The sequence below is a fragment of the Vidua chalybeata genome, chromosome 23, assembly GCF_026979565.1.
Source record: "Vidua chalybeata isolate OUT-0048 chromosome 23, bVidCha1 merged haplotype, whole genome shotgun sequence".
Classification (NCBI taxonomy): domain Eukaryota; kingdom Metazoa; phylum Chordata; class Aves; order Passeriformes; family Viduidae; genus Vidua; species Vidua chalybeata.
In genome coordinates this window covers 4,065,900-4,082,942 of record NC_071552.1, presented here as the reverse complement: position 1 = coordinate 4,082,942, position 17,043 = coordinate 4,065,900, and the positions used below count along the sequence as shown (strand labels likewise).

The 17,043-nt window shown below is 49.6% G+C and overlaps 2 protein-coding genes across 4 annotated transcripts; one reads left to right on the top strand and one right to left on the bottom strand.

Annotated features, from left to right (window-relative positions):
- Positions 1–78: 78 nt before the first annotated feature.
- On the bottom strand, positions 79–14,007 carry THYN1 (thymocyte nuclear protein 1). Of its 2 annotated transcripts, XM_053963596.1 has the most exons (9): positions 13,956–14,007; positions 12,745–12,798; positions 4,245–4,328; positions 3,081–3,307; positions 2,578–2,646; positions 1,827–1,919; positions 1,146–1,241; positions 390–540; positions 79–308 (listed from the first exon to the last, which is right to left on the bottom strand). In XM_053963596.1, the coding sequence occupies exons 3-9, from the start codon at positions 4,285–4,287 to the stop codon at positions 262–264; spliced, it is 726 nt and encodes a 241-aa protein (XP_053819571.1). In that variant the 5' UTR covers positions 4,288–4,328; positions 12,745–12,798; positions 13,956–14,007; the 3' UTR covers positions 79–261. The 2 variants fall into 2 exon arrangements, with proteins under 2 accessions (XP_053819571.1, XP_053819570.1); XM_053963595.1 differs by lacking the exons at positions 12,745–12,798; positions 13,956–14,007 and adding an exon at positions 4,974–5,108.
- ACAD8 (acyl-CoA dehydrogenase family member 8) lies at positions 5,180–14,397 on the top strand. Of its 2 annotated transcripts, XM_053963589.1 has the most exons (11): positions 5,180–5,297; positions 6,543–6,643; positions 7,009–7,178; positions 7,844–7,953; positions 8,184–8,260; positions 8,512–8,649; positions 9,292–9,427; positions 9,529–9,626; positions 9,753–9,905; positions 12,703–12,805; positions 13,606–14,397. In XM_053963589.1, the coding sequence occupies exons 1-11, from the start codon at positions 5,216–5,218 to the stop codon at positions 13,656–13,658; spliced, it is 1,221 nt and encodes a 406-aa protein (XP_053819564.1). In that variant the 5' UTR covers positions 5,180–5,215; the 3' UTR covers positions 13,659–14,397. The 2 variants fall into 2 exon arrangements, with proteins under 2 accessions (XP_053819564.1, XP_053819565.1); XM_053963590.1 differs by lacking the exon at positions 9,753–9,905.
- Positions 14,398–17,043: the final 2,646 nt, after the last annotated feature.

The following is a 17,043-nucleotide window of genomic DNA, read 5'->3' as shown; positions in this document are numbered from 1 at the left end:
CTAAACAAAGATGTACCCGTTTCTTTCTCAAGAGATAAATTGCAGATTTTCCTGCTATTAAAACCCAGGTAGCTGCAGTTGATTCAAAAAGGCTTTATTTATTGAAAAAAATAAGCAAAAATAACAGTGTGTCAGGGGAAGGGACGTGTGGCTGCAGATCTTGTGGGGGCACATTCGTGGTGCTGTGCTTGAGCGGGTGAACATGAGAGTTGTGCTGGTGGAGGAGGAGGCATCAGCGGGCTGGGTGGGAGCTGTGCTGCTTTAATGTGGCTTTTCCTCTTCCAGGCTCAAGACAAAATCAAATTCCTCTGTGGTAAGGAAGGAAAAACCATCAATGAAACTTCCAGCGTGTCTGACAGAGGGAATCAAGAGTCCTGGGAGGTTCTCACCTTGTGTCAGGGGTTGGATGGACAGACGTTGCCTGGTGAAGAGCATCATGTCCTTGAGGGGCCCCCCGTCTGCTTTGTGTGCCAGGTGGTGAGCCTTGATCTCAGACAGGGGGATGAAGCGCTTGGTCATCCTCACAAACTGCACATCCACCTGCAAGGGAGGGAGGGGCAGCACAGGAGCAGGTTGGACAGGGACACAGCCTCCAGATAGCCCATCAAATCTTTGAGGGATAAAGATTTAGAGCTGAAGGAAGTGACTGATGTGCACCAACAGCCTGGAAGCTTTCCTTGCTGAAGGCTAGAAGAGCTTCCCAGTATTTGTGGTAGGTGATTTATTGGCACTGTGCACCAGCAAGGTGCATTCATGTCACAGATAATGCAAAATTCAGATGTGGGATGTAGCCAGCCCAAGAACACTCCCTTCCCTACAATTTAATGTGCTTCAAAACTACAGCTTTGTTTGCTGTGCACTGACAGTGGTTCTCAGCTCACTTTCCTAACTCAGGGTTCTGCCATGCATGGAGGCCAGCTCTGCAGCCAAGATTTGAAAATTCAGGGAGATACGTTTTGGCAGCCTCGTGGAAGGGACTGGGGAAAAAGCAGAGATTGAAACAGGGTTGAATTTTCTTTTGAGAGAGAAAAAGGCAGCTAGGCCAGGACAGAAGCTTAAGATTTTCAATATGATGCAAAGAGCCTTCTCCCTTCCCCTGGCTTGCACACAGAGCTTGAACAGCTGTATTTAATAGAATACATTACCATGGACCATTTGGGGTTCTCTTTTCTGCTGGTGGAGTCATAATGAGGATCCTTCTGGTCAAACTGTGTGTGATCAGGGTACGCCTCCTTTACGATCTGAAGCAGAAGGGGAGAAGAAATTTTCCATCAGTTCAAAACACCTGTCAGCAAAGGGCATGAGATGTGACAAGGAATAATCCTGGTGATAAATCAGCCTTGCTTTCCCTGAACTCCATTCTAACAGTTTCCTTTACATTTCTTGGGTGGAAGAAGTGCAGAACAGTGAGTGCTGGAGGTCAGTGTGGAAAGAAATGCAGCAGAGGAAAACTGGGTAGCTGATGATGATCTTTGTGATGAGTTCTCCTCTTAAAGAAAAAGCTGTTCTGTGCCCTGGTTTTATTCTACTGCCTTGTGGGCTCTGCTGACTAGAATGTAGTGAGTCAGACTGGAATCAGAGTGTGGAACAACACTTGGCTTGGCTGGGAGTGCCCTGAAATGTCAGCAGGAAAACAGCACAGTGTGGTTCCATCTCTCTGGGGACACACGGCTGAGTCAGCCCTGTGGTGTTGAGCTGAGGTGTCCTGGTCATTCCCTGCTCTCACTGGACAACTCCTGCACTCTTTGGTGCTGAGACAAGCAGTGAGCTGTTTGATAACCCATTCATTATCACTTCTCCCCTCTCCCCATAACACAGACACTCACCTTGACAAGGGCCACAATGCCAGGCTCTTTGCAGTTACTGTGGTAAAAGAAGGCTTGCTGCCCAAGTTTCATGGATCTCAGGAAATTCCTTGCCTGTCAGGAGTAAACAAGAGACTTTCAGCTCTTTCCATTAAGCTCTCAGGGCTTCATTAGAAGCAGCCAAGAATAGGAAGCAACAAGAGGAGAGGTAGATGTGCTTCAGAATTACTCAGATAATGTTTCCTACAGTTGTCATAGAGATGTTTTTGTGTTGGAATGAAATTAAGTAAAAACAAAGCTAAAGAGCAAGATCCTGTTGGTCAGAAAGTGTGTGGGAATTCAACAGCTCAGCCACCCTTGCCCAGGAGAGTTGTCAGCAAACAACTCAGAGCAGATCACGTGTGGGGGGATAGGGAATCCTATATAGTACAGGGATCATACACAGCAGGGGAACACACGTGGAATTCCTCTGGAACAGAAAGCTGTACACTGACAGAGGATTTGGGTAAGTACAGACTTGCTGTAAGGTACCAAAGGTTGGTCTAAGTGAAAGAAAAGCTGGATGATTTGACAGAATATTCCCCTGAGGGAATAGCCTGAGTCTCCCTCTGACCTAGAGGCCACTAAGCAGGAGTTGACTTCAGATCCCTGCCAAAATGCACCTGCATGAACAGGCAGAGTGCCCCAAGAGGAAATGCTTCGGGCACAGGAACAAGCTGTGGCACAGCCACCTTCTTCTACTGCTATTTCAGTGCCCCCATGTGCTTCCTACCTGGTAGTTCCTTACTCCATCCCAGCAGGTTGTCTGATTAGGCTGAGCTTTCAAGTCGTCAACACTGAACTGCCAAATGAAATGAAAATAAACATTCATTCAGGAGGTTTGTGATCTTTACAGTGTCATTGTCTGCACTGAGCCTAAGCATTTGTTGCTAGCAGCTCCTTCAATTATAGCACAAACCTGACACAATTTTTATCTCCCACAGGGCCTACAGAAAAACCTTTTCAAAGCAGCAGTGTCTGAAACGTGCTGCTCCTGTGACCAACAGCCAAGCATCCTGAGGGGCTGATTTCCTCTTGTATTACATGTATGAAACCCCAAGGCTGTCACCTTGGACAAGAACGTTTTGTTTTTCTATTTCCAGGAGGACAAATGGGTTTTGAGAAGAGAAAACAATCTGAGTTGCCTGATGCTGTCCCTCAGCATCTGGGCCCTAAAGCTGGGCAGGAGTGACCCTGCTGCTGTCCTTTGCTGAGTGAGGGGGTGTCAGTGCTCACCTTCACATCCACCCCCTTCTCCAGCCTGCTCTCAGGTTCTGATTTCAGCAGCCAGTGACAATATGTGATCTTGCTTTCCTCCCCACCAGACTCAGATTCTTTTTTCTTCCAGTTCTTCCATCCTGACTTGGAGCTCCCAGCTGGGGGTTTTGCAGACTTCTCTTCTTCCTCCTTATCCAAAGTCTCCTCCTCGGTTTTGGCAATTTTAGCATCAGGCTCTTTTTTATCTTAAAAGATATTGAGATAAAACACATTGTGTTTCAAAAAATATTTTTAGTTGTCCAAGCTGGTTTCACACATTTGACTGTTTGGGGCACCCCAGGTGCTCAGGGTAAGGTAGCAGCATTATGCACCAATGGTTCTGGGTATTTCTAATTTGCATCTGAAATAAGGCTATTTTTCTGTGTGCAAAAATGTAGTTTAATACTCCCAGTTAGTAATAAAAAGACCTCGGGATGGACCATGTTTGCCCACATGGAGTGTAGTTGAATTTTTTAAATTAATTGCTGAGGAATCAGCTGCAAGCAGTGAAGTAGACTTAGGTGAATGTGGTGAGTAAGAGGAACATTCACCAAGCAAACCAAACTATTTCAATTCCTGCAAGAGATGGAAATCTTAGCTTAACCTCCACTGAGCTACCTGTTCAGAAGGGATCCTTTTTTTCTTCAGGACACAGACAAAAAAAACCCAATTATTAAGAAGTGATTAAGGGATAAAAAGGTGGTTATTTGCTGGAGTGGATCAAGCAGATGAGGAGCACAGATGTGCAGGTTTTTCATCTGGTACTTTAAACACCACATCATGATGCCTCCATGTCCAATGTTCTTGCTTTTTGTTTTTGCAGCTGGTACCACATCAGCTTCCTGGCACTGCACTGGGTGTACCCTGACTGACCAACTCTGCTGTGCAGGACCTGAAAGCTCTGCAAAAATGGGCCTGAATTCCATTTCCTAACCTTGTGCTGGGAATACATCACTGTCCTTATCACACACCTAGCAGGCTTGTCTCAGTCACGCTCGGGTGCTCAGCCCATTTGGCACAGGAAATGCTGTCTGCAAGACACTGCCTGTGAAAGACAGACGGTTAATACGGCTGTCTGTAGTTTCACTATAGCCTGGAACCTCAAATGAGAGATGCTAAATCAGTCAGGACGTCAGCACAGACCTGCTACTGCTCCTTTGTCTCTCTTTCTGCTCGGCCAAGGCATCTCTGGTCTCTCTGAATTATCTTCTCCTCACTGAGAAGCACCTGATGGAGAGAAGGAGGAGGAATTACTGCTCCTTCAGGCGGCCGATAAAAGTAGAGCTGCAAGCGCTGCAGGGCGAGTGGAGAGCAAATAAATCTTTCCTTGAGCTCAGCCACTTCCTCTATCAGTGTGAATGCTGGCAGGGCTTGGGGACCGCACCCTGGAGCCCTGACGGACACCAGCAGCGGGGCCGGACCGCTGCTGCACCCGGGCCAGTCCCGAAGGCGCCTGGGCAGAGCGCGGCCCCTCTGCCTTGGGCCCGGGGAGCCGTGCTGCTCTCCAGGGCTCAGCCCAGCCTCGCCCCGGCTGCCCGGCTCTGCCAGCCGCTGCCCGTGCCCGCCCGAGCCCCTTCGGGAGCGGCTCCTTCTCTGCACAGCGCCAAACCCACCCGGGCGCGCTCGCCGCAGGTGCCCGCGCCTGGCCAGGGGGGTTCGCTGGCTGACCCCAGGCTCGCTGCCAGCCCTCCGGACCCTGCGGCTCCGCGGAGAGGGGCCGGCCCATCCCCTGCCCCCTCTGTCAGCGGCACTCGCACTCGCTCCGAGCCGGCCGCCTCCAGCCAGGCCGGCTGGCATCAACTTTTCCGCCTTCTATGCCAAGCTTTCCCCTGCCTCCCTCCCTCCTTGCCAGCCCTCCCAGCTCCCGCTCACCAGCCCGGGCCGCTGCCGCCCGTCCCGCTCGGGGCGATGAGGATGCTCGCGGTGCCGGGCGGGGACGAGGAGGAGGAGGAGGAGGAGGAAGCCGCGCTCGGAAGCGGTGCCCGCTATGCAAAGGCCGGGGCAGGGCCGGCTCCCCTCGCTCGCTCCCCGCCCGGGCGGGCGGTGCCGGGGGCAGGACTACAGCTCCCAGCCTGCCCCGCCGGGAGCCGGGAACGGAGCGGCCCCGCACGGCCATGGCCATGGCGTGGCGAGCGGCCCCGCGGGCGGCGGCGCGGCTGCTGCTGGGGCGCCGGGGGATCGCGTCCTGCATCGACCGTAAGGAGCTGCCCGGGCCGGGCCGGGACCCCCCCGCGGCCCGGGGGAGGCGGGCTGGGGGAGATGGACAGCGGGTCGGTGGCCCTGGACCTGCTGTCCCCGCCCGGAGGGATGTCCCCAGCTGCCCGTGTCACTGCTCCGTGTGTCACCGCTCCCCGTGTCCCTCCTCCCCGTGTCCTGCCCCCGGTCAGGGCGGTGCGGACACCCCGCAGCAGTGGGGACAGAGCCCGCAAGGAAAGGTCCGTCCCTCTCCGTGTCCCTCCTTTTACCTCGTTAGACCGTGCTCAGCAGTGGGAAAGAGCCCGCAAGGAAGGTCCATCCCTCTCCCTGTCCCTCCCTTACCTTTGTTAGGTTTTCACGGTTTTTCAGATTTGATAGTGAATCAAAGAATGTCTCTCAAAAAAAGGGGATTATAAAAAAGAAGGAAAGCAGCTTTTTATATAAGCAGACTGACAGGGCAAGGGGGAATGGATTTAAACTAAAAGAGGAGAGATTCAGGTTAGACATGAGTAAGAAAATCCTCTGGCAGAATTCCAGCTGGCACAGGTTGCCCAGAAGTTGTGGATGCCCCATCCCTGGCAGTGCTCAAGGCCAGGTTGGACAGGGCTTGGTTTCATAGAAGGTGTCAGGTGTTGTAACAAGATGGTCTTTAGGGTCCCTTCCAATCCAAACCATTCTGCTTCCAGAACACTTTGCAGATGAATTGCTTCGATGTCTAAATGTAACAACATTTAAAACTGAGGCAGCAGCATAGAGTGAATTTCAGGAGAGGAACAAAACAATGTTGGATCTATGTGTTAGTGAAGCAAGAAGTTTCAAATGCAGAACCTAACTTAAGCTTTAGATACTGTTTCCAAGGGGCTGCTTTATTCTTTATTTGCTTCCAAGTCTCCTTTCTTTGAAGTCCCAGCACTGCTCCCTCAGATTTCTTTAGCACAGACTTATTGAGATGGAGTGACTGTGCTCCCCTGTCCTGGCTTTCTGATGTAGTTAGCATGGAGCAGACAGAGACAACTGGGATCTTGGATTTGTTTTGTCCCAAGAAAGCCCCTCCCAAAGCCCCCTGCTCTCAGCACAGTTCCTTATATTCCTGAGGAATAGAGAAATGGCCTCTGCAGCAGAGCAGAGACCCCAAACTGTTTGTGTGAGTTAAGGGGCACCTTGAAATTGCTTGGGTTATAAACGAGGTGGTTGTGCTGCTTTCCCTTAACACACACGTGTTCTCATCTCTTGCTGCTTTTCTAGCATCCACTGGACTCACTGAGGATCAGAAGGAATTCCAAAAAGTTGCCCTTGATTTTGCTGCCAAGGAGATGGCTCCTTACATGGCCGAGTGGGATGAGAAGGTAGGACAGCCTCACAAGGGTTGTGCTGCTCCCTTTTTCCTCCCTTAGGACGCTGTGACCCACGGGTTTCACTGAGGGGTTCCTGCAATAGCTCTGGAGGCTGTCATTGAAGCTGGTGCTCTAGCTGGGGGAGGGAAAATCATCAGAAATACCTTGAAGCTTTCCTAGCCAGGTTATTCAATCACCTGGATCTTGGATTCACTGCAGAAGATGGAATGTGTCTGTGTCGGTACCACCTCTTCTCTGACCCACCCAGCTGACTTAGACTCTGCAGGATGGTGGGACTCAAATTGGTAGCCCAGGGCTACCCAAAGGGACTGAACTAACCCCGAATATTCATTGGGGTATCTCTCCTGCCCCAATAGGAAATATTCCCTGTGGAAACGATGCGGAAGGCAGCCCAGCTAGGATTTGGTGGGATCTATGTGAAACCAGATGTTGGTGGCTCTGGATTGTCACGGCTTGACACCTCCATAATCTTTGAAGCTCTGTCAACAGGATGTACCAGCACCACTGCTTACATGAGCATCCACAAGTGAGTGTGTCTGTGCAGGGGTGGGTGGTGTCAGCCTGGCTGCTCTGTGGGCTCTAAATCCAGCTGGAGGCAGCTCCCTCGCTGCTGCTCATCATTTATATATTTAAATGGTGACCTCGAGTACACACATCCCCATGAGGATCCCTGGATAGCAGTAAACAAATAGTCCACAAGGACTGAGATGCCACCAAGAAGTAATTTTAACTTTGTGGCACGCAAGATGGGATTAAGTTCTGGATTTTGTTCTCTGCTCTGCCACTTAAGCTGTCTATAGATAGTAACCTGCCTGGAAAAAGCCTTTGTGCCTTGGCCGTGCTGTGACAGAGCCCAGAGGCACCACCTGACCCCAGGGCTGTCCTGCTTGTACAGACATGTCCAGTGACAGATCACTTGGCACAGAGAGCTGCAGTGATGCTGCCTCTTTCTTCAGGTGCACTTTTCTGGAGCGGGAGCAGGGCTGGGCATGGAGGAGAGACTGAGGCTTTTAAGCAGGAGCCTGCTGTTCCACAGGGCAGTGAGTCTGTGGTGAATGGAAGGTGTAACAATACATTTTCAGGCCCCAGGGCTTGTGTCTCAGCTCTGTGGAGCTTTCCTCTGTTCAGCCAGGGATGTTCTTGTACAACCTATGCTCAATCCTGAATGCTGCTCCTTCTCTCCCACCCCAGCATGTGTGTTTGGATGATCGACACCTTTGGCAACGAGGAGCAGCGCCGCAGGTTCTGCCCATCGCTCTGCAGCATGGAAAAGTTTGCCTCTTACTGCCTGACTGAGCCAGGTGAGCATCAGCAACCAGGACATCTTCTCCTCTCTAACTGCACCATGAACATTGCAAAGGTCAGCAGGTGAAATGTTTCTTTCCATATTCATTTGTGAAGTCGGGGAGAGGCAGATGATGATTGCTGAGATGCTCTTGGTACAAACTCAGGTGTCAGGGTATGGTCACAGGGAGAATTTGTAGGCTCTGGACCTTCTGCTTCACTGGCTGCTTCCTTGCTTCTCAAACAGGGAGTGGCAGTGATGCAGCTTCCCTGCTGACCTCAGCTCAGAGGAAAGGGGATACCTACGTCCTGAATGGCTCCAAGGTACCTCTTTGCTCCTGCTAAAGTGGCCTGGGTCTCACTGTCCTTCCCATTCCTGCTGTCTCCTCATCTCTGTGCATTCTCCCAAGGCAAGACGTGCTCTGCAGAGCTTTCACCAGCTGGGTCCCTAAATGCCTCTGGCTGTGGGGTCTTTGTGTCTCCATTTCTGTACCCTGCCAGCTGCTGCTGTGGGCTCAGGGTTAGTTTGCAAAACCCCTCCAAAACCTCACTTTTCTCGTTGTGCCCTCCTGCAGGCCTTCATCAGCGGGGGAGGCGACACCGATGTGTACGTGGTCATGTGTCGCACAGGGGGCCCAGGCCCCAAGGGCATCTCCTGCCTCGTGCTGGAGAAGGGAATGCCAGGGCTCAGCTTTGGCAAGAAGGAGAAGAAGGTAAGAGGCTTGGTTTGTGCTTCCTGTGTGCTTGAGGGAAGTGCAGGACAGAGATCACAGAACCACAGAATCATCACGATTGGAAAGACCTCCAAGACCATTGAGTCCAACCTGTGACTGATCCTCACTTGTCAGCCAGAGCTCTGAGTGCCACATCCAGGCATTCCTTAAACGCCTGTGGGGGTGGTGACTCAATTTCCTCCTTGGACAGCCCATTCCAATGCCTGACAGCCTTTTCCGTGGAGAAATTCTTCCTGATGTCCAATCTGAGCCTCCCCTGCCCAGCTTGAGGCTGTGTCCCGTGATCCCAATGAGCTGGTCTGTGCAAAGCGTAAGGGATCTCTTCATGGATGGGATTGGAGTCCCAGGCTGGCATGGTTTTACCAAGTGGTGAAGTTTGCCCAATACCCATCCCTTTGGTAAATGAAGGGATTTTAGTCTCAGGAACATCAAGATCACTGGATTTGTGCCTCTTCTCAAAAACACCCCCTCCAATTTCCACACTGAGGCCAAACCATGCAGACCACGGGTGCTTTGTGCCAGCTTGGCAGTGAGACCGAGGGGCTGGGGGCAGGCCGGTGGTTCTGTGCTGGAGTTGTGCTGCTCCTCAGGCAGGCTGGAAGGAGCTCTGTTTTCTCCCAGGTAGGCTGGAATTCCCAGCCAACTCGGGCTGTGATCTTTGAGGACTGCGTTGTTCCTGTGGGCAACCGGCTGGGAGCTGAAGGGCAGGGATTCAGCATCGCCATGCAGGGCCTCAATGGAGGCAGGATAAACATCGGTGAGAAAGCCAAAGGGAGCCAAGGGAGGAGGGCAGGATCTTCTTGTTGCCTGTGTGACGGAGCTTCACCTTCACTCTGTGTCCTTGGCTTTTCCCACCAGCTTCTTGTTCGTTAGGAGCTGCTCACGCCTCAGTTCTCCTGGCTCAGGAGCACCTCACTGTCCGCAAACAGTTCGGGGAGCCCCTCGCCAACAACCAGGTGAGCCCTCAGCAGCTGAGGGATGGCCTGGAAGTGAGGGGCGCCCCTTCACCCTGGAGCTGCCCTGAGCGAGGCAGGGCTGAGCCCCGCCTGCGAGGTGCTGACGGAGCTCTCCTGTGCGGGCAGTACCTGCAGTTCAGGCTGGCAGAGATGGCCACGCGGCTGCTGGCGGCGCGGCTCATGGTGCGCAACGCGGCGCGGGCGCTGCAGGAGGCCCGCGAGGACGCGGCCGTGCTCTGCTCCATGGCCAAGCTCTTCGCCACCGACGAGTGCTTCGGGGTAGGTCCCTCAGCCGCCTCTCGGGGTCCTCATTGCCACCTTGGAGACGCCCCCGTAGTGCCCAGAGTGCCAGGGAGAAGTTTGTTCTCCCTGAAAAATCTTAACAGTTTAATAAAAAAATCTTAAATTTAAAATTAGGATTATAGAATTTTTAATTATTTTAATAAATTACTGATTTATTACTTATTAATTATTATTTATGACTTATTAATTATTTAATTGTTTATTTTTAAATTAATTAATAAATAAAATTATAAAATTATTTAAGTTAAAATGGATTTCATTTAAATTATTTAGTTAATTTAAAATTTATTAATTAAAATTAATTGAAATTAAAAGTATATAATTTTTAATTATTTCTATTAAATTATTAATTCATGACTTATTAATTTTAAATTGTTTATTTTTAAATTAATTAATAAATAAAATTATAAAAGTATTTGAATTAAAATGGATTTCATTTAAATCATTTATTTAATTAAAATTTATTAATGAAAATTAATTAAAATTAAAAGTATATAATTTTTAATTGTTTCTATTAAATTATTAATTTATGACTTACTAATTTGAATTTTTAGTTGTTTATTTTTAAATTAATTAATAAATAAAATTATAAAATTATTTAAGTTAAAATTGATTTCTATTAAATTATTTAATTAATTAAAATTTATTAATTAAAATTAATTAAAATTAAAAGTATATAATTTTTGATTATTTTTGTTAAATTATTAATTCATTACTTATTAAGTTTAATTTTTAATTGTTTATTTTAAAATTAATTAATAAATAAAATTATAAAAGTATTTGAATTAAAATGGATTTCATTTAAATCATTTATTTAATTAAAATTTATTAAATTTAATTAAAATTAAAAGTATATAATTTTTAATTATTTCTATTAAATTATTAATTTATGACTTACTAATTTTAATTTTTAATTGTTTATTTTAAAATAATTAATAAATAAAATTATAAAAGTATTTAAATTAAAATGGATTTCATTTAAATTATTTAATTAATGAAAATTTATTAATTAAAAATTAATTAAAATTAAAAGTATATAATTTTAAATTATTTTTATTAAATTATTAATTTATTACTTATTAAGTTTAATTTTTAATTATTTATTTTTAAATTAATTAATAAATAAAATTATAAAATTATTTAAGTTAAAATGGATTTCATTTAAATTATTTAATTAAAATTAATTCAAAATTAATGAAAATGAAAATTTATTATAATAATATGTAATTATATATAATAATTGTATAATAATATGTAATAATATATAATTATATATAATTGTAATAAATAAAATAGATAATAATTATATAATAATATGTAATTAATTAAAATTAACGATTAATCTGAGAGATTTAAAACATCTTTTCACTTTCTTCCTGTACCACTTCCTAGGGGGCCAAAAGGGAGACAGGACAGGGAGCAGAACATTTTTATTTTCCAAGGGAAATTTGCATGTTGCGGGGTGATCGTTCCTAGGGAGCAAGTGGTCTTTCCTAGAGCGCTGAAAAATTCCATTATTGCTTTGAAAATTACCTTATCACTTTGAAAAAAATACCTTATCAAATGTCCCCGTAAAGAAAAAGCAAGGAGAGGGAAAAAGAGCACTTGGCGCTTCCTAGCCCAGGGTCATTTAGAAGCTCTTTTTGTGCTCATCAATCTGGATTTTTGCTGTTTTTACGTTTTCTCCCCCAAACTGGGGGCAGCGCACACGGAGTCGCGTTTCCATGGAAACAGCGCCCTGCCTGCCCCTCCCGGACGGGCCGCCAGGTGGCGCTCGGGCGGTTCGGGTCTGCCAACAGAAAATTCAGCAAAAAATCGCCTTATTCCCTAAAAATACCCATCCCTGGGTGTCTGTGCCCATCCCTGGGTGTCTGTGCCCATCCCTGGGTATGTGTGCCCATCCCTGGGTGTCTGTGCCCATCCCTGGGTATGTGTGCCCATCCCTGGGTGTCTGTACCCATCCCTGGGTATGTGTGCCCATCCCTGGGTGTCTGTGCCCATCCCTGGGTATGTGTGCCCATCCCTGGGTGTCTGTGCCCATCCCTGGGTATCTCTGCCCATCCCTGGGTATCTGAACCCATCTCTGGGTATCTCTGTACCCATCCCTGTGTGTCTGTACCCATCCCTGGGTATCTCTGTACCCATCCTGGGTATTTGTGCCCATCCCTGGGTGTCTGTACCCATCCCTGGGTATCTCTATCCATCCCTGGGTATCTGTACCCATCTCTGGGTATCTCTGTACCCGTCCCTGGGTATCTTTTTACCCATCCCTGGGTATCTGTACCCATCCCTGGGTATCTCTGTACCCATCCCTGGGTATGTTTGCCCATCCCTGGGTATCTGTACCCATCCCTGGATATCTGTGCCCATCCCTTAATACCTATACCCATCCCTGGGTATCTCTGTACCCATCGTTGGGTATCTCTACCTATATCTGGGTATCTGTACCCATATCTGGGTATCTCTACCCATCCCTGGGTGTCTCTGCACCCATCCCTGGGTATCTCTACCCATCCCTGGGTATTTCTGTGCATTGCTGTTCACATAAACACACCCTTTGTGTGAAACAGGGAACGTGATAGCACCGAGGGCAGCTATGGGGCCTGACAGTCACACTACGTTTTTAAGAGATGTGATCAGGTGACCATGTTTTTAAGAGATGTGATCAGGTGACCAGGGAAAAAAAAGCGAGCCCAGGTTCCTGGGTCCTTACTGAGCTTGTGCCACTGCTGTGTCCTGCACAAGTCACCTCACAGCAGTGTTGTCCCCTCAGATCTGTAACCAGGCTCTGCAGATGCACGGGGGCTACGGTTACCTGAAGGATTACGCGGTGCAGCAGTTCGTGCGAGACATCAGAGTCCACCAGATCCTGGAAGGTAAAAGACGTTCCTATTACAAGTGAAGTGGCAGTGGGGTTAGGAGAAGAACTCCCCTGGAGGCCCCCACCTTCCCACATGAGTCTGATTCTTGGGTTTCGGAGCCCTGCTCTGCTCTGAGCATGAGGTGTGCTCTGTGTGAGTGCCCTGGCCAGGAGCTCTGGCTGTGTGGGAGCAGAGGAAGATATTTAGTTGGCTATTTTAAGAGTCTTACAGCAGAGGAAGATATTTAGTTGTCATGTTAGCAGTGCCTCTGTCCAGTTTCATCCCATTACTCCTGGCCACATGATGATTCTCCCTAACAATTCCTCTCCTGTGATTTTGGTCTGTTTGCTCTCCTTGACATTGTGTCTCTAACAGGATCTGGTCTTTTCTAATCTCACTTTAGCCTCCTAAATATTTTGTTTTCCCTGCTTTGAAATCCCCTCACCTACAACCAGGATACCTGGTTAGGGACGTGCTCTTTCTTATACCGAGTGGGTTTGCAGCCTGGGTGTGGTGTATGTGTTAAATGTACAGCAGAGAGCTCAGATGTTGCTAGAAATCCAGTTCTGCTCCATGCCCAGTCCTGCATCCTCCCAACACCCCTATAAAAAGCAGCCCCAGCTTTCCCAAGCAATATGCTGGCACTTGGCAGTTGGGTTTTGGCTCAACCCCTCCTAAAGGCCACTTCAGCTGGTGGGACGAGCTCCTCTGTGCTGTCAACTGCACATCAGGGGAGAGTTCTCTTGGCCTTGTGGGGGGGAAAATGCTGCACCATGCCTTAACTGTGTTTCCTCTGCATCCCCATCCTGCTGCAGGTACCAATGAGGTCATGAGGATGATTGTGGCCAGGAATCTGCTACAGGGCTGAAGCCAGGGGCCTTAAAATCCCTCCATCTGTTACAGCTCGGCCTGTTTCCCTCCCCTGCTGGCCAACTCTCTCCCTGGGAGTGGAGAGGGGGATACCCCAGTGGAAACAGCCTTCCTGCCTTAGCCACAGCTGGGTGGCACAGCTGCATGCCGTGCCTGGCAGAGCTGCTGTCACCGGGCTGGCATTGTGCAGCCAGAGATCACAGCTGTGAATGCAAGCCTCTGTCTCCAAATCCTGCTCCTGGCCTGCTTGCCACGCGTCCTCCTTGGAAAGAGAAACACCAGAGCTGCTGCTCACCTCTGCTGAGTGAGGACTGAAGTGGCAACCTCGGGCAGAGATGTGGCCTGAGCCCATGGGATCACTGAAATCGTTATTTTGAAGGAATTAACTGCTCACAGCACCCCTGGGAACAGATGATCACAGGCTCTAACCAGAGCTTTTAATCCCTGAATGCCTCTTCTTTAGCTAGAAGCACTCCCTCTTTTCCCAGCAAACTTTTCCTGATGTCCCAACCACTGCTTGTTCTCTGTATTCCCACCACATCTCGGTGCTTAATCTCAAAGAAGCCTTTGCAGCACAAAAGTGCAAATGAAAAACTAAAGTTGTGTACAAAAATCATGAGTTCTGTGGCCTCCAATCAGTGAGGCTGTGAACAATGTAAGGGGAGTAAAAATACTGGTAAATTAAACTGTTTCTTCCTCTTGGGTTTGGAATCAATAAAGCAATGATGGAAATGTTACTGGAGTGGAAATTGTGATCATTTCCTTCTGTGGTATTTCAGGTGTTTAAACAGAAGTAACAGGGAATTTTTGAAGTAGGTGTTGCAAAATAGTTCTGCTTGAGTGCTTTTTAGGTAATGTCTTTGTTATTTATTTGTTAACCCCTTCAGGTCAGCCAGCTGTTTTTTTCTCAGCAGTACTTGGCAGGGGGAAGATGACAGAGCATTAGCAGGAGAATCATGGAATGAGTTAGGTTGGAAGGGACCTTAAACCCTTAAACTCATTCCAGCCCCTGCCTTGTGCAGGGACACCTTCCACTTGTGTTATCTCAGTTTCTGCTGGTGCTGGCAGGCCCTGAATGTCCCCTCCCTCATTTTATTGCACCTTTTATTGCCCCACAGGGCAGCGAGGGCAGTTTAAAGGATAAACACCTGTGCCTCAGAGAAACAGCCACCTGCCCACTGGGGAGACCTTCTACCTGCCCAGGATGGATGTCCTGGGGCTGGGAGGGTCTCTGGACAGTGGGAGGGGGTCTCTGGCTGGCAGGGAGGGGTCTCCAGCCGGGGTCTCTGCCCAGGGTCCCTCTGTGAAGTCTCTCTCCAGGGTCTCTCCATGGGGAGTTTCTGGCCAGAGGTCTCTGCCTGGGGTCTCTCCCCGGGATCTCTCCCTGGGTCCCTGCCCGGGGTCTCAGTGCAGGTTCTCTTCTGGGGGCTCTGTCGTGGGGCTGTCTGTGGGGTCCCTGCCTGGGGGCTCTCTGCTGGGGTTCTCTCCCGGGGGCCCCTGTCCATGGTCTCAGCCTGGGCTCTCTGTCCATGTTCTCTATCCATGCTCTCTATCCACATTCTCTATCCATGTTTTCTATCCCTGTTCTCTATCCATGTTCCTTGTCCATGCTCTCTATCCATGTTCCCTGTCCATGTTCTCTCTCCATGCTCTCTATCCCTGTTGCCTGTCCATGCTCTCTCTCCATGGTCTCTATCCCTGTTCCCTGTCCATGTTCCCTGTCCATGTTCCCAGTCCATGTTCCCAGTCCATGTTCCCTATCCCTGTTCCCTGTCCATGTTCCCAGTCCATGTTCCCTGTCCATGTTCTCTATCCCTGTTCCCTGTCCATGTTCCCAGTCCATGCTCTCTATCCCTGTTCCCAGTCCATGTTCCCAGTCCATGTTCCCTGTCCATGCTCTCTATCCCTGTTCCCTGTCCCTGTTCCCAGTCCATGCTCTCTATTCCTGTTCTGTATCCCTGTTCCCAGTCCATGCTCTCTATCCCTGTTCCCGGTCCCTGTTCCCGGTCCCTGTTCCCTGTCCCTGTTCTCTATCCCTGTTCCCGGTCCCTGTTCCCGGTCCCTGTTCCCTGTCCCTATTCTCTATCCCTGTTCCCGGTCCCTGTTCCCGGTCCCTGTTCCCTGTCCCTGTTCCCGGTCCATGTCCCCTGTCCCTGTTCCCTGTCCCTGTTCTGTATCCCTGTTCCCGGTCCCTGTTCCCGGTCCCTGTTCTGTATCCCTGTTCCCGGTCCCTGTTCCCTGTCCCTGTTCCCGGTCCATGTCCCCTGTCCCTGTTCCCGGTCCCTGTTCTGTATCCCTGTTCCCGGTCCCTGTTCCCTGTCCCTGTTCTGTATCCCTGTTCCCGGTCCCTGTTCCCTGTCCCTGTTCCCGGTCCATGTCCCCTGTCCCTGTTCCCGGTCCCTGTTCTGTATCCCTGTTCCCGGTCCCTGTTCCCGGTCCCTGTTCTGTATCCCTGTTCCCGGTCCCTGTTCTGTATCCCTGTTCCCGGTCCCTGTTCCCTGTCCCTGTTCTGTATCCCTGTTCCCGGTCCCTGTTCTGTATCCCTGTTCCCGGTCCCTGTTCTCGGTACCTGTTCCCGGTCCCTGTTCCCGGTCCCTGTTCCCGGTCCATGTCCCCTGTCCCTGTTCCCGGTCCCTGTTCTGTATCCCTGTTCCCGGTCCCTGTTCCCGGTCCATGCTCCCTATCCCTGTTCTGTATCCCTGTTCCCGGTCCCTGTTCCCGGTCCCTGTTCTGTATCCCTGTTCCCGGTCCCTGTTCCCGGTCCCTGTTCTGTATCCCTGTTCCCGGTCCCTGTTCTGTATCCCTGTTCCCGGTCCCTGTTCCCTGTCCCTGTTCTCTATCCCTGTTCCCGGTCCCTGTTCCCGGTCCCTGTTCCCTGTCCCTGTTCCCGGTCCCTGTTCCCTGTCCCTGTTCTGTATCCCTGTTCCCGGTCCCTGTTCCCGGTCCCTGTTCTGTATCCCTGTTCCCGGTCCCTGTTCCCTGTCCCTGTTCCCGGTCCATGTCCCCTGTCCCTGTTCCCGGTCCCTGTTCTGTATCCCTGTTCCCGGTCCCTGTTCCCTGTCCCTGTTCTGTATCCCTGTTCCCGGTCCCTGTTCCCTGTCCCTGTTCCCGGTCCATGTCCCCTGTCCCTGTTCCCGGTCCCTGTTCTGTATCCCTGTTCCCGGTCCCTGTTCCCGGTCCCTGTTCTGTATCCCTGTTCCCGGTCCCTGTTCCCGGTCCCTGTTCTGTATCCCTGTTCCCGGTCCCTGTTCCCTGTCCCTGTTCTGTATCCCTGTTCCCGGTCCCTGTTCTGTATCCCTGTTCCCGGTCCCTGTTCTCGGTACCTGTTCCCGGTCCCTGTTCCCGGTCCCTGTTCCCGGTCCATGTCCCCTGTCCCTGTTCCC